This window comes from Aspergillus piperis (genome assembly GCF_003184755.1).
Source record: "Aspergillus piperis CBS 112811 unplaced genomic scaffold BO85scaffold_1, whole genome shotgun sequence".
In the NCBI taxonomy this organism is placed as follows: Eukaryota; Fungi; Ascomycota; class Eurotiomycetes; order Eurotiales; family Aspergillaceae; genus Aspergillus; species Aspergillus piperis.
The window spans coordinates 3,232,524-3,247,958 of NW_020291591.1; the positions used below are offsets into that span (position 1 = coordinate 3,232,524).

At 50.0% G+C, this 15,435-nt stretch overlaps 8 protein-coding genes across 8 annotated transcripts; 3 read left to right on the forward strand and 5 right to left on the reverse strand.

The window, feature by feature from the left end:
• Positions 1–57: 57 nt before the first annotated feature.
• Positions 58–1,307, forward strand: bud32 (serine/threonine protein kinase BUD32). The gene has a single exon (XM_025659132.1). It carries the CDS (start codon positions 235–237, stop codon positions 1,165–1,167), a length of 933 nt encoding a protein of 310 aa, XP_025521573.1. The 5' UTR covers positions 58–234; the 3' UTR covers positions 1,168–1,307.
• On the reverse strand, positions 1,158–2,413 carry BO85DRAFT_444882 (putative gamma-cysteine synthetase regulatory subunit). The gene is made up of 2 exons (XM_025659133.1): positions 2,305–2,413; positions 1,158–2,257 (listed from the first exon to the last, which is right to left on the reverse strand). Exons 1-2 carry the CDS (start codon positions 2,325–2,327, stop codon positions 1,369–1,371), a joined length of 912 nt encoding a protein of 303 aa, XP_025521574.1. The 5' UTR covers positions 2,328–2,413; the 3' UTR covers positions 1,158–1,368.
• Positions 2,414–2,426: 13 nt separating this feature from the next.
• On the reverse strand, positions 2,427–3,697 carry BO85DRAFT_388123 (aldo/keto reductase family protein; the record flags this gene model as incomplete). Its single annotated transcript, XM_025656700.1, has 5 exons — positions 2,427–2,741; positions 2,789–3,158; positions 3,214–3,395; positions 3,447–3,536; positions 3,623–3,697. 5 exons carry the CDS (start codon positions 3,695–3,697, stop codon positions 2,589–2,591), a joined length of 870 nt encoding a protein of 289 aa, XP_025521575.1. The 3' UTR covers positions 2,427–2,588.
• Positions 3,698–4,162: 465 nt separating this feature from the next.
• BO85DRAFT_411773 (Zn(II)2Cys6 transcription factor domain-containing protein) lies at positions 4,163–6,224 on the forward strand (the record flags this gene model as incomplete). Its single annotated transcript, XM_025657539.1, has 4 exons — positions 4,163–4,260; positions 4,398–4,929; positions 4,985–5,176; positions 5,238–6,224. The coding sequence occupies exons 1-4, from the start codon at positions 4,187–4,189 to the stop codon at positions 6,222–6,224; spliced, it is 1,785 nt and encodes a 594-aa protein (XP_025521576.1). The 5' UTR covers positions 4,163–4,186.
• Positions 6,225–6,640: 416 nt separating this feature from the next.
• On the reverse strand, positions 6,641–7,999 carry BO85DRAFT_455621 (uncharacterized protein; the record flags this gene model as incomplete). The annotated part of the gene is made up of 2 exons (XM_025661397.1): positions 6,641–7,905; positions 7,963–7,999. 2 exons carry the CDS (start codon positions 7,997–7,999, stop codon positions 6,641–6,643), a joined length of 1,302 nt encoding a protein of 433 aa, XP_025521577.1.
• A 1,935-nt stretch (positions 8,000–9,934) lies between these two features.
• BO85DRAFT_27922 (uncharacterized protein) lies at positions 9,935–10,433 on the reverse strand. Its single transcript, XM_025655176.1, has one exon. The coding sequence runs from the start codon at positions 10,349–10,351 to the stop codon at positions 10,001–10,003; it is 351 nt and encodes a 116-aa protein (XP_025521578.1). The 5' UTR covers positions 10,352–10,433; the 3' UTR covers positions 9,935–10,000.
• A 42-nt stretch (positions 10,434–10,475) lies between these two features.
• On the reverse strand, positions 10,476–11,618 carry BO85DRAFT_434145 (uncharacterized protein; the record flags this gene model as incomplete). Its single annotated transcript, XM_025658454.1, has 5 exons — positions 10,476–10,574; positions 10,634–10,780; positions 11,116–11,135; positions 11,263–11,317; positions 11,481–11,618. 5 exons carry the CDS (start codon positions 11,616–11,618, stop codon positions 10,476–10,478), a joined length of 459 nt encoding a protein of 152 aa, XP_025521579.1.
• Positions 11,619–13,003: 1,385 nt separating this feature from the next.
• On the forward strand, positions 13,004–13,540 carry BO85DRAFT_27934 (uncharacterized protein). Its single transcript, XM_025655178.1, has one exon. It carries the CDS (start codon positions 13,117–13,119, stop codon positions 13,399–13,401), a length of 285 nt encoding a protein of 94 aa, XP_025521580.1. The 5' UTR covers positions 13,004–13,116; the 3' UTR covers positions 13,402–13,540.
• The last annotated feature ends 1,895 nt before the right edge of the window (positions 13,541–15,435 follow it).

The window sequence follows — 15,435 nt, forward strand, 5'->3', positions numbered from 1 at the left end:
GCTTAATAAGTCCGATAAAGCCATGAATCCATCCATCCATTAATCACCGCCCCACCCGAACTTTTCGATAACATCGATTTCTCCCCTCACCCCTCCATAATATCATCCACACCCTCTCTTCTCTCACCATCACCTCCTACATTCTCCACACGACATACTCTACACAAGTTACCGTCCTCACCACCACCTCCACCTCCCAACCGACCTCCAATCCAAACGACAATAACCACCACAATGACAACAGAAACCTACACACCCCCGCCCCTCCCCCCACCCTTCCACCACACCCCCTCTCACCAAATGCACCTAATAACCCAAGGCGCCGAAGCCCACCTATACAAAACGACCTACCTGAGTCCCTCCACCCCCGCGGCCCTCAAGATCCGCCCCACAAAGCCCTACCGCCACCCGATCCTCGACCGGCGATTGACGCGTGCCCGCGTCCTCCAGGAAGCACGGTGTCTTGTGCGTCTTGTGCGCGAGGGTGTGAATGTTCCGGCTGTGTTGGCGGTGGACTGGGATATCAATAATACCAACAACAACCATAGTGGTGGTGCTGGTGGTGCTGATGATGGGAGAGGAAATGGGGCGTGGATCCTCATGGAGTGGATCGAGGGATGTGTGGTGAGGGTTGTGATACAGAGGTGGGAGAGGTATATCAAGTCTCGCTCTGCATCTGGTGGCTCTTCTGGGGTGGGTGTTGGGGCGAAGAGGCAGGTTGATGGGGAAGTCAAGCTACAGGATAATGAGATTGAGGAAGAGGAGAAGAAAGTCAAGGGGCTGTTGAGACGTGTTGGGGCTGCTGTGGGTGCGTTGCATAAGGCTGGTGTGGTTCATGGGGATTTGACGACGAGTAATTTGATCTTGAGGGGTGCTGAGGAGCCCGCAGCTGAGGGTGATGGGGAAGGGGAAGGGGTGAGTCCTGATATGCAGGGTGAGGTGGTGTTGATTGATTTTGGTCTGGCGAGTCAGAGTATTCAGGATGAGGATCGCGCGGTCGATTTGTATGTTCTGGAGCGTGCGTTTGGGAGTACGCATCCCCGTACGGAGCCGTTGTTTGGGGAGGTCCTCGAGGGGTATCGCGCGAGTTATCGCGGGTCGGGGTCGGTCTTGAAGAGGTTGGAGGATGTGAGGATGAGGGGGAGGAAGAGGAGTATGATTGGTTAGGTCTATCATTCTTGGTTCTTTTTTGCGGGGGTAGAGGGATGGTGATGGTGAATGTGCTTGTCATTGAGTCGTTATGTATATGAAGAGAAGATTTAGAAGTAGAACAGGAATGAAATGAACAGAACGAATAACGCCAGCCGTGCTTATCCATGCGAGGGTGTAATCAGGTAGTGAGCAGACGAAGAAAATGGAGGAGGATGGTTATGATCTCTTCACGCAGCTGCCTACATCCGCCAGCGCAAAATATCCCTTATTCTCCACCACCCCCCGATCCTTCACCACAGCCGTATACTTGACCACCCACTGCGGCTCGACATCGCCCTGGATACCGTCCGGCGCATCCGGCGACGAGGCCAGAATCCCCGCGCCCTTTTCCCCAGGCCCAAGTAGGTCCCGAGTAGTGCCAACAGGCAAGATATCCATGCAGTCGTTATGCGTCAGCAATTGAATATGCTCTTGCTTAGCGTAGAGGATCAGCGACTTAGGCACGACACAACAATCCTTCAGGTTGATCTGATCGACAGACGGCTTGACCTTCGTGTGGGGAAGGAACCGGGCGAGCCGTTCACTTCCGAATTCTGCGACGCCCAACTGTGAGATCATGCCCTGTTCCTGCAGACCCTCCAGGGTGCGCCATGTCTGGATCATGCTGTCAAAGTCATCGGGTTCTTCACTGCCATTGTCGGAGGAGACTTCTTCGTCGCTGTCGTCGTCGGCGTCGAAGAGGATGCCCGGGAAAGAGACGATCAGCAGGTCGATGGAGTCGACGTGCAGCTCTTTGAGAACGAGGTCGATGGCTTCGCGGGTGTGTGCGCAGCGCCGGGAGGCAGGGATGCCTGGGAGGTAGAATAGTTTGACGGTGATGTCGTACTGGGAGCGCTCTTCGGAGAGACCGTGCGCGAAATCAGTCGCGGGGATGTATAGGGCATTGTCGCCTTGTTTGGTCCAAGTGGTGTAAGGAGGACGGTCGCTGGAGGGGTCTGCAGCGTGTTGGGCGGCTTGGAAGTTTGTGCGCAGGGAGTTGATCAGTTCGACGTTGGACTTTTCGGTGGGATGGCGGATGATGGTCTCGCCGCTTATCATGATATTTCTGTGGTTGTTAGCGGGGGATTGGGGAGATATGGAGGATGGACGTACGAGGAGGAAAGGATTAGCTTCATGATGACGGGATTTATAGAGGATACTTCGAGGAGAGAAGCGATGTAGACGAGGGAAAGAGGGAGGGTTCGGAGATGGAATGCGCTGAAGTTTGGCGGGGAGAGAAAGATAAAGATGGATGGATTGGTTCAATTATTGCTAAGCAGCCCCGCGGGGACCGGCCCGCCTGTCTTGTGCTTATCCATCCACACAGACTTCATCCATTCATAACCCTGAGTTTACTCTGTACACTCCGGTTTCATTACATGCTAACTGGTCTACATCTAGTCGTAGTCCACGGTGGGATCCCAATCCGTGGGCGAATATTCGCCTGTGTGCAATAACTTCATCTCCTCCTCTGTCAATGCGAAATCAAACACCTCCGCATTTTCTTGAATCCGAGTGGGCGTCACCGATTTGGGCAGAGGCACAAATCCCTACATCGTCAGCATGGAGTCCTTCCAACTGCTTCCAAAGGACGTACCTTTTGTAGCCCCCAGCGGATCATGATCTGTGCCGGCGACTTGCCATACTTCTTGCCCAGCTCCTTCAGCACACGTTCGCCCATGCGCGTCCCATGCGCCAAGGGGGAATAGGCCTGCACCACGATCTTGCGTTTCTGCAACCACTCTGCAATCTCCGATCGGTCCAGCCACGGGTGCAGCTCATACTGGCCGACGTCGATCTGTCCCCCTCCGCCGGACTTGATGTACTCTTCCAGCTCATCGAGGTGGTGGATTCCATAGTTCGACACTCCAATGGATCGGGTCTTGCCGGCTTTCTGCGCCTCCACGAGGGCCTTCCACGAGCCGAGACGGGCTTCTTTTCCGCCGTAGGGAGCATGTAGCAGGATTCTACACTTGTCAGCGCTTTCTTCTGACTGGATGTAAGCACTTAGGCACAACTGACAGGTCAAAGTATTCCTGCTGTGCTTCACGTAGACTTGAGTCGATAGCTCGCTTGGTGCGATCGTATCCCATCGATCCTGGAGGTATCTTGGTCGTAAAGAAGATCTCCGACCGGGGAAGACCGGAGTTTGCGATGGCGCGCCCACAGGCCTTCTCGTTGCGGTACATGATGGCAGAGTCGACCTGGCATCTTGATGAGTGTGACGAAAGATGGGAGGGAAAAGTAAAACCTACATGACGGTAACCGACTCTGAGTGCTTCGAGAACAGCTTTCTCGGTCTGGGATGCCGGGCTAAGATAATTAGTTGGTATGTAAGTTGAAGCCTGGCTCAGTGGACGTACATCAGATAGACCTGGTTCAATAAGTTAGTTTGCCTGGTCGGATGGGGAAAGGTTCAGGATAAGCTCACCCCGTATCCAAGGATGGGGATCTCATGGCCAGAGTTTAGACGATAAGTCGAACGGAGACTCTGTAGAGCAAACATGATGAGTTCACTATCATAGAAGATATGAAGGAAGTGCGGAGAAGATAGGTTGAAGATGGAAGAGTGGATGGCTACTTAATTGATTGATTAGAGAAGACGAGCGATGAGATCATCGCGGTGGGGTTTGGAGTCTGGCCTTAACAATGAAAGCCCTTAATAATAACAAATTAACAAATTATACTTTTGTATGTTGTATCTTCAATCTTGGCATCCATTGCAGCATTTTGGAATCTGGATATTATTCTTTTTCTTCTGTCAGCTTATATTGTACATTACTTGGTTCCTGCTTAGCCCCGTCCGGCATGGGTGGAAGTAGACATGTTCACTCCGAGGCTGACCGAATTACTTTTCAGCTTCTCCTTTCCCCGCAAATGGCGCCATCTTTATTCCGACTTGTAATCTCCATCTGACCCTCTGCAGGCTTGCTTTTGGCACGCCTATCTATACTTAGTGGAACATTCATACGTCTTAATCTGTTCAAACCCACCAATGAGCTCTGACAATGGCAAACCCCGACAGAGAGTCTACCGGACACGGACCAAGTCAGGGTGTACCACATGCAAGTAAGTGACTTGTCTTTCCTCACGATAAGGAATATACAGTAACTAATCCATCCATAGAAGTAAGTCATGTCTGATACCCCGTGAAAAATAAGATACGGTGATCGCCCACACACTATCTTCTTTATCACCACAGTAAGGCGCGTCAAATGCGACGAAACCCGTCCAAGCTGCCGGAGATGCACTTCCACAGGCCGCAAATGCGACGGCTATGCGACCAACCTCACCTCTACTCTTACAACCACCATCCTTCCACGTCCGTCCCATACCCTCACTGGCTTCCGCTATGCCACAGGGGCCCGTGATATCCGATCATTCCAGTTCTTCTACGAAAAGACCGTCTTCTCTCTAGCCGGCTACTGTGGCTCAGAATTATGGAGTCGGTCAGTCTTGCAAGTCAGTCAGAAGGAGAAGCCAGTATGGCATGCCCTAGTCGCCTTGGGTGCACTGCACGAGAACTTCGAGAATGGTCAGCAAATCCCAGGGCCCTGGTTCAGCCGAAAAAGCCATGATACCTTTGCCTTGCAACAATACTTAGCGGCCATCCGGGCTCTTTTGCGTCCGTCCGAGGATTCAGGTAGTCCATCGTCCACGCATGTGATCAGTAGTCATGGCGCGACGCTCTCGGTGGACGTGTGTCTTATATCATGCGTGCTATTTGTCTGCTACGAGGTATGTTATTCTACTACTCATCTGGGAGACACGCAGTTGTTTGACCATCACTCAGATTATGTCCGCCCACTACGTCGCAGCCCTCAGCCACATCAGAAGCGGCATGAAGATCCTGGGCGAAGTTGCCTACGACGCAAGCACAGGAACATACCACCATCCCCTGCTCAGACCATCCACGGTACCGAATCTCGAGATCGATGAAATACGCAAACTTCTCATCCGCCTACAGATCCAAGTATATGCCCTGGTACTACCCCATCCCCATCCCCAACCCAAGCTCCCTCCCCATACTAACGATCCCATAAAAGACCCGATCAATCGAAGACAGTCCAGCCTACAGCACAGCCCAACTAAGATGCACATCCAACGACATCATCGAAATCCCCTCAACCTTCACCTCCCTCTCCCAAGCCCGCAACATCTACGAACACTACAGCAGCACATACCGACACGACTACCACACCCTCATCGACACCCAACCCTCAACACCATCATCATCGCCATCGCCATCACCATCACCAACAACAATCCCATCCCTCGCCCCCCTAATCCACCACTACGCCACCATCCTAACCAAATGGTCCACCGCGCTCGACCACTTCGAACAAACCCGCGGCTCCACCCTCACAACCAAGGAACAAATCGGTCTCAAAATCCTCCAAATCCACCGTCTCGAATACACCATGATGCTCGAACAATACAACTCGGGCTCCTCCGACTCCACAATCTGGGATAGATTCAACCCTATTTTCAAACAAATCATCTCGTTATCGAAATCCGTCGTGCAGATGTCCAGCCCATCATCATCATCATTATCATCACCCACCACCACATTAAATCCCACCTTCTCCCTCGACCTCGGCATCATCGCCCCCCTCTACACAACCGCCACGTTATGTCGCGACCCCCTCACCCGGCGCGAAGCCGTCGAGCTTCTCCGCTCCTGTTCCCGGCAGGAAGGCGTCTTCAGTAGCCAATTATGTGCCATCATGGCGGAGAAGGTCATCGCGCTGGAAGAGCATGTTGCGCTTGCAGCCGGGGACGTGGACTATGCGAGGGATTCTGCGGCACTTACAGGGATGGTCTTGAGGGATGGCAATGAGTTGCAGTATCGGGAGGCGGTCATTACGAGGTGTTGGGAGGTGCCGGAGAAGGCGAGGCTCACGTATGCGTATCCGGAGTTTGATCTGGTCGGCAAGAGGGTTTGTTTGACTATTGGGCAGGATGATAGGGTGCATGTGAATATTCCGTGGTGGCCCGGGGGTGTGGTGGTTTTTGAGGGTGAGGAGGGGTGAGATTTGATGTGGAAAGAGGTGGGAGTGGGGGTGAGCCTTGTGGTTGTTAAGATGAGTATAACTGTTACTTAAGGAAGTGAAAGACTAGATATACGATATCATGTTACAAGGGAGTATGGTGTTTGGTAAGGAGCTAGACCTGAGCAGCAGTCCACGTGCGTCCATTGTCTTCGGCTTATTTATCTTCTGGTGGAATTGTATAGTCTTCATATATAGATGTTCAATTTGAAAGCCACTGTGTGGCAATTCTAGTAGACCGATAGGGATCCAAGAGTCAAGAAGCATAAATCATAGATACAAGAAAGTAGGGGCTCCCCATAGGGCCAACTGCTAATCACTTTGCGCCATTTGTCGCCATCCAAATGAAAGGGTTCTCAAACGCAGATAAATCAGACATATAGGAAAGAGCGTGCAGATCATTTCACCTCGTTGGCGTCAGAGAATGGGCTCTCGACGCGGGGTGGGAGGTGTCGACTGCTTCGGTTAGACTGGGTGCCTTCGGGTCTCTCGAGCAGAGATGACGCTCGGGCAGACGCTCGGCGATCGGTCTCTGTGGGTTGATCCTTGAAAGGGCTCTGGCTGACGGCTGGCGAGTCTTCAATCACGGTAGCGGGTCGTGATTGTGTCTCCTCCTTAGCTGTCTCTGTCTTGTTGGTGTTCTGTGCCGGAGTCGTCTTCGGCGCCGAGTCTTCTTCATCCGAGGAGTTTTCGTCGAAGCCTGAGGTAGGCGTCTCTTCCTTTTCTTGGGTACTAGGCGACTTGGAAGCAGCCGCACTATTTGTCTCTGGTTGCTCCTCGATGGTCTGGACGGCGGGAGACGCAGAAGCGTTGTTGTTCTTCTTCTTCGAGGCACCTCTCACCATAACCGGCTTGGCGGTAACAGTGCGTGCGACAATCGAACTGTTGCTGGTAGTCGTGGTGACGCCTGCCTTGGCGAGTTGTGCCTGGGTGATGGCGGGAACAGCGGGCGCATCCGCGGCTCCGTTGATGTTGACCACCGCCGCCCGTGTGCGCATGACCTGTTGTGCAGGCATCGGGCTGACGATGGCATTGTTCCGGTAGATAGTGGTGGCCACACTGCTGCGCAAACTGGGAGCGATGCTGCGGCGTTCGTTCGACATTTCCGACCATGTGGAGTCGCGGAGATCGCCGGGCATGAAGAAGTGCTGATCCGGGTGGGCACCGGGCAACGGAGGAACAGGCGGCACGAGGTGGCCTGGGGTTTCTGGAGGCGAACGGTTGGTAACACCGGGAATATACGCGATTTGAATGACATTGGAGGCGCGAGTTAGGACGGTAGATGCGATCGAATGGGTCGATTTTCTCGACTGTCGGGCGTCATTGAATGTGCTGGCCTTTTCTGCCACACTGGCTGCCTGTTCCTGGCGCTTCTTCCGGATGAAGAACCACCACACGAGGAACGTCACAATCGCAATGAATGCAATACCACCAATGACTCCTCCCGCAATCGCTCCGGCGTCGCTGCCTCCTCCACCCGAGTTGTTTGAACTGGAGCTGTCGCTAGACGTTGGGGACTTGACACATTGGGTGCTGGCACACGCAGAACATGACTGACTAGTCATCGTACATGTATAGCCATCGTCGCAGGCCGGGCAAGACGGCGATGTAGAGGGGCATGACACACAACTTCTGAAGGACAGAAGGGAGCGGGCGTACAAGACTTCAACACGAGCATGTCAGTATTTGGAGTGTGATCCAGACCAGGTAGAAGACATACCATTGGGGGAGGATGTATCGGGAATATGGAAAGACATGATGAAAGGTAAGATGTGAGTTTGAAAATGGGTCACGGCGAAGGGATGAAAAACAAGGAGGTATAAGGTTGGGTCGTGATAAAACGCTGCTGCTTCAAATGGGCGAGAAAAGAGTGGCAGGCCGATCAACGGCAAAGCGAACGTGCAGAATGTAGTAAATCTGGTAAAAGAGTGTGGGTTCTCAACGGACGTCAAGTCGTGAGGGTGGTTACGAGGTCATCAAAAGGAGGATGGGTGATTTTAGACAAGCGAACGGATGTCGGTGGTAGGGAAGACGGTCGGCGGACGGTAGGCAACAACGGTCATAGTATGCGATCTAAGGTGGATCTCCGTTGAGGTGAGGCGGTAGATGATTCTCCCAGTCGGGCGTTTTGGACAGTCAGTGCGATGGACAATTCAACCCCAGTGGCAGTTGATATTTGATAGGTCGCTGGGGTTGACGTCGGAGAAACACGCGTTGGTGGCTGCCAGGTACAGAACCACCGCAGGGACAATGGATTCAGGGGAGATCGAGATGACAGGAGGAGAATGAAGGCGGTATGTCCGGGGGTTGGGGAGAGGAGGACGAGGGGGAGAATGAGTTGATGGCCGAAAAGGAAGAGAAAGGAGCTAAAGGATCAAAAAGGAAGAGAGAGAGAGAGGGAGGGAGGAAGAAGAAGCAGAAGCAGAAGTAAATGAGTGAAAGTCGAAAGAAAGAAATGACCGATAATAATAGGAATTCGAACAAACCGAAAGGGAACGAGGAAGTAAGCAGACAAACGACTGAAAGTGGTGGTGGTGGTGGGTGTGGGTGTGTGGAAGTGGAAGGGGGTGGTGGGCGGGAGACGCGGAGAGGGCGAAGGCCTGACTCGGTTGGGTTTAGTGCTGGGCTGTGATGCTTATGCCCACTCACTCCTGCCACTTACTGCCACGGTTCACGCAGGGGAGGGGAACCAAGGCAATCCCCATTCATTTTATCTTCCTTCAGTCAATCTATGGACTGTCCAATGTTGGTTCCTCCCAAAAGATGGGTTGACCCTCATCTTCATCTCCCCTCACCATTCAGCATCAACGAAGAACCACATCAAAAAGTCTAGCCCATCTATCTACATGTTTGTCTTCCCGTCTTCTTCCAGCCCATCGCACAGGCCGGATCACTGCTCCATGGCGTGGAACGAACGCAATTAACCCGACCAGCGAGCGGCACACCAGCCATTGTCAATAGGAGACTTAGTAGTCCGGAATAGTGCCGGAATATTGACCGACTATAGCGAATTCTGCGAGATACTTGTCCTACTAGCATCCCCCTCTCCGGAAGGAAAATCGATCAAACTATTGGAGAATTATTCTTGAAGAGGGGATAATGGGAAATCCTATCCAGCCGATCGTGCAGAGAGAGGGGGGAAGATGAACGGGTCGGTCGCCTACTGGATGTACATGGCTACATGCCTCTGTGCGCTGCTGCAACAAAGATGCCTAGTCTACCACATAAACCACCCTCCCCTGGCATATACGGAACGGTGGAGGAGGGTTCCCATCATGCCCCATGATTCCTTACATCGGGTGTCTCAAGTGCAACCAATTATCCTCTGGATGTGTGCCAGGCACGGCCGGCCGTGCCTGGACTGGATGGTCTCGAACCTCCAGCCCACGTTGGATTCCTTCGCCCGGAAATTAACACGGGATGTCTGGTCGAATCATGAGGCCGCTGCACACCCACCCGCAGCCTCAGGCACGGCAGACGAGATGATCCATTTGATTAACTCATTAATCGAGATTAGATGCCCATTCTGCTTCTGCTTCTTCTTCCTCTTTCCACCATTGGACTCGCCTATTCCTGTCACCGGCACTTGGGCTAGTCTGTCTTTCCCGCAAACAGCCGACCGTTAAGGACTTGGCCTTTACCATAGCACCAGATGTCAGGTCCATGGTGAGACTTGTCAGCTAGCCCCAATAGTCAATCATAGTAGTATTCCAGTTGGGGGTGATTATTATCCATACAGGAGTACGTAGGGAAGTCGACTAATCACTAAGACTGAAGGAACACATGTTCGACCGGCCTACTACTACTGTAATGAGAACGGCCAGAACGCCAATGAGCGGGTTCGAATGGCTCAAGCCACGCGTCATCCGGTCTCGATCCCGACAGACCAGTCCATGCCACCACTGACCGTTATTCTCTTCAACTTTTGGCAGAGATTTACATGAGTGGACTAGAAGCTTAATGACAATAACATGAAATAACATGAAGGGCCTATCGTGAAATTCCAGCCTCAGGGTCAACCATACTTTGTATACACAGCAATACTCACTCTGCACCTGCTGCCATACTGGTATAATCCGGAGTTGGGTCCCGATGGCCCCCAGTCCCATATTATCTGGTGGATATGAAATTAATCAATATTCATGCCGAGTCTTCAATAGATCTGTGCTTTCTCCATAGGCTGTCAAACCATATGCATATTATTGATTTGACAGAAATGACATTTCAATAGTGTCATATCCGCTCTCCCTCTCCCTTTTCTCTTGGCATGTGCTTAGCTTGCCATCGTCCAACAGTCGACCATTCGATAGCCTCCACCAGACATTGACTGGACTATCAAATATGGAGAATAAATTGATTTCTGTACATTATTTACTTTCTTACTCGCATACCCCGGTTGTTGGCTGGTTCAAGGGGGGGCCACGGTCATCTTTGGGGCCATCCCCTGAATGCAAATTCTGTGCCTCTGACTGGTCAGATGGCATGATTTGGCCCTGAGCTTGACAAAGCGTCATCTTCCCCTGGATGTCAATCCAACACTATTTCGGTATTTACTAGTTAGTAGATCTACCAGGAAGCTTTACTAAGAGAGGAGCTGTAGATTCCATCATCGGACTCAACATCTGTGAAAAGATCGTTGCTGAGATACATCAGGAGAGTATTATATGTAGGCTCGGAAGCCACCAGTATATTTAGGCTATGTAAAAACATCCTACTACCGAGTATTAAAATATGGCAGTCTCTTGTGCGAGATAACTATCATTTGGATATATATAGTGATTAGTGTAATGCAGTATTCATCTGTCTGTTCTTCGGCCCCTAATGGATAAGCCTTTCGTCTGACATCTGCATGAATCCTTCAAATGAGACTTACTAAGCGTCTGATGAAGATGGCTAGTTACGTAGTTAGGTTTATCTTGTCGAAGATGACACAAATGCTAGCCAAATATAGTTATATGAAGATATATAGTCATTAAAGCAGATTATTCGATGATAATGTGTGCTCTTGCATACAGCATACCTCCTCCAGTATATAGTGCTACAGACATAAATATCAGCAAGGTATTGTTGAAAGCCTGCCCACATGTAACATCTAAAGTATTATTGCAGCACAAATTTCCCTTCAATCCAACCACAATCCAGGGATGACCTGAATACTAACGTTCGCGACCCCGACGAGAACTAGAAAACGAAAGAATTGATGGTGAGATCGAGCGTGCCAGATGGTCTTTCTCGCACAGGGCTCTCATGCGTTTCGGTGACATCAGCCAGAGGGGTGTATCCTGCAGCATCATCCCCCGTCGTCAATCGCATTCCACTCTGTCCGCGATGTAGGATCGATGAGCAGCCGGCAGGGTCGATGACTCGGTTGATCATGGGTGTCGCCGAGTAGTGGTATTAGGTTGCAGATGCCGTTGTGTTGACATGAGCGTTGCTGGGTGAGCGTCTAGTAGATATTGAGAGTCCTAGTGAAAGCTCGACATATTTACTACCCTTAGGTTGTTATCAGTTTTCCATCCTCCAGGTTGGTGGCCTGAGGATCGTCCATGGTTGTTATGTGCTAAGTACTGCTGTGCAGCAGGTGCAGGTGCGTTTCGTGTTGTTGTACCATGTTTTTAGTGTATTTTCCTCATACTTTGATGATTAATATATTAACTGGGGCTCAGCACCCTATTTGTGCAAGGGGAGATGAATGGTATTCGACCTCTTCATCCATTTCCATCAGTATCATGTGGTTGTTTATCGATAGCTTGTCTGAAGACCTAGCGACCTCCTATACTAAGATTTACGAGTATCTCACCGATTTGTACGGTCGATCTTTGTGATAAGGTGAAGAAAGTTCTACGATATCTCGCTAACAAGTTCTCGATCAAGATATTGGTAAAGTTCTCGGATCCCTCATACTACCCAGGAGTATGAGCTGGCTTTTATTTGATGAAGGTGGTAAGATCTGGGACCTTTGGCTTTTTATAAGCTGGATTCGGGATATTTGAAGATGTTGGAAGGCGGCTGCTGGTTGCGCTGCAGAGAGATTATATAGTATAGGAAAATGCGAGGCTTCACCCGAATATATCGTGAACCGTATTGGAACTTCTCCTGTTAACAGGCACTTCACCGGATCTTTCACTTATCTTGTCTTACCCACGGCCTTTCACCTCCTGGTATTCCTCTCTTCGAGAGTCTAGATAGCTACAAACTCGACCCAGAAAGCCCAAGAACGCGGCAATTGATCCCTCTCATGGTAAGATAATAGGAGCACTATGTACCTCCGCTTTACTTCGTGTCTCGAATATTCGCTACTACTGTCAACCTGATAGTAAGGGTACATCAAACTTTTAAGCATACTAGCAAGGGATAGCAACTCTAACATTGACGAAATACTCGCGGCAGAAACTTTTGATACCCATTTCTGACTATGAAAGGAGAGGGCAAGTCAGTCTCTGTGGCGTCAAAAGATACAGAAAATGGAGGCTAGCCTGTGCTCGTGGTTGTGTAGTAGGAGAGGTTCACATTACTGCCAAGAAATTGATTAAACTGGATTGAGCCATGCAGTAAACAAGAGCTACTATCCAATTTATCTGCAATTGAGCTTGATGAAATATATAAAAAAGAAATTGTGGCAACAACTAATCTATATATTCTTATAGTACTAGCCGTACGCTAATATATAACGGTTACTTAACATTGAATGTTTATTTTTGGTGCATGAATGGACTGAAAGATAGTATGCTAACTTCTGCACCGGCCAAAATATATAATACTAAGTACTTCAACGAAATTCAATTTTTGGTACTATAGTAGTAGATTATTGTGTCGCTGTTTCAGAATTTCCTCAAGGACGTATTGGTCAGCTGCTGACCCATAATACAACGATATGGTAAAAACAACAGCAAGTCTAGTAGTACTCCGTACAAACAAGCATATTCCACCAAGCATCTACCGCAACGCGCATATCCAGCAGTGCCCGAAGCATGCAAAAGGGTACATGCATAGAACTTTCGCACGAGTCATGCACGATCAGAACAGCCCGAGACTGCGCCCGTCGCTCGTTACGATATGCATACTTCTCCTGTCTGGGTCTTCTTTTCAAGTACTTCCCTTTCTGTGGCTAAATTTTCCATCCCTGAGTTTCGTGTCGACGGTGCTATCAGCTAATTGAAAGGATCTCCGTATTCAGCTTAATACACCGCTTTATGTCTTACTCTCAACCGAAGTCGTTACTTAGTTCTCAGTAGCCGCTGACGATCTGTCTCTCATTCCCGAGACAAGCGGCCAATAGTGAATGCTTCTGCGCTTAGCCTTTGGGACTAAGTGGTAGTAGTGGTACCGAGGGTCTTGCTCTATATATATCCCGCCGCTAGTAAATGGACCCAGTGGCTGCAGTGGGATAACTACCATGTATACACTGCCGCAATAGATGCCCTTCACGACGCACATTCTACTTAGTACATGCATTTGCTTGGCTTTCACATGTGTAGAGATCTGAGCCTATCGCGTACATGTGATCTTGCATCAAGCAACTCTCCTCGCTGCCTGTATGTGGACTGCGGGACAACTCAGTGTTCGGAGATTTAATTATGTGAGAACAGACTAAGCATATACTAAGCATAGATAGGAAAACAATACTGGGTTTTGATGAAGATATTAGCTACTTTTCTTTATTACTGATTTAAGCTACGGTACTACTACGTTGCAATCTTATCGTATTAATTTGATTAGGTTACAACAGCCCAGCGGATGGGAGTGACCACAGTTTGTAATATCGGTTGTAACCCTTGAAGTAAGAATCACATTCTAAGGTTCAGACAAAGCGGAACTACCCGACGACCTTCCAGCGTGGCGACTTTTCTGATGTAAGAGAACCGGTATTCCCGCCGTTCGTGTGCTACTCAAAAGTATAGCCAAATAAGAGGCAAATTCTGCCAGTCCAGGGCTTCAGGGATGCCGATTCGCGAGCCAGGGAAATTCTGTGCGACTTTGTCGCGCCTTTGGAGAGTGCCACATCGTCTGACTCGCGATTCACGGGACAAGGGCGACTGTGTTGTCACCGGGTGCTAAAGATAGGATATAGAGAGCTTGAAGCTAACCCCGATGAGGGTTTAGTCCCCTGAGCGCCATAGCTTTCTGTGGCAGTGATGATCATTGACCATGGCAGAGAGCTGACCAGTGGCATCAAATGATGGCTTGCAAAAGAAAAAGAAAAAAAACCAAACCAAGAAAAAAGAAAAAGGATGTGAGAGTGTGTGGACTGTGGACATGCTGGCCATTACCTAATATCAGCACTACTCTCAACAATTGCCAGCCGCTTTGAAACCGCGGCTGACCAGTGAGCATGACCCCTCCAACCGCTTATTGGGCTTTGACTGTCTTTCAATGCTCCAGTGTGACCTTGGCAAAATTAAGGATTCCAGGCTAGCGTCGCTGGGTGGCTCCTGATTGACCAACGGCTGATAAACACGGTCTTGAGGCCCCTAGTGAAGGGAGTCTTGAGTTCCCCACAAGCCTATATTTGGCTGGGGGAGTTTTAGGGAGTTTAGACCTTTTTGGGTGAGCCCCGCCCCCTGAAACATTCGCCGTATGTTCTGTATTTCGGCGATACCAAACCTCTCCAATACCAGCCGCAATTAGTTCTCCGATCTCCGATAGGTCACTTTTGACTACTGGTTACTATGGCAGACGGGCAGCTGGCACTACAGTATGGGGGCCAGTTTGGGGGCACTTTTTTGGGGGCGATGTTTCGTGTTTGGCAACAAGCAATCTACTAGGTAAGATCAATGACAGCTCTCTACAGTAAGTAAGCGGAATCTATGATCTTACTGGGAAGGGGGAATTCAATCTGAAGATTTAGGGCCCGTCCATTGCTGACTATTGGTGGCTGATGTTGTTTGTTGTAGGTATCCCAGTTATGCTGGCGAGGGATGTGGAATGTCCATACTTTCGAGGTCAACAGGACCTTGGAAGTTATCTTAACTCCCTATCGTCAAGCCACCTTATGCTATGCTTCGACATCATTATTACCAATTGTTGGATGTTATTGCAGCACGCGTCTGATAACCACTGCATGATACGAGCAGGACGTGATAGCAATGCAAGAAGTGCCATGGGGTGGCAAGAATGAAATCCATCGGAATCCTCAATAGAACACGGTGTAGACTTACTTAGTACTACTAGGTACTTGACCGCCATGCCACAC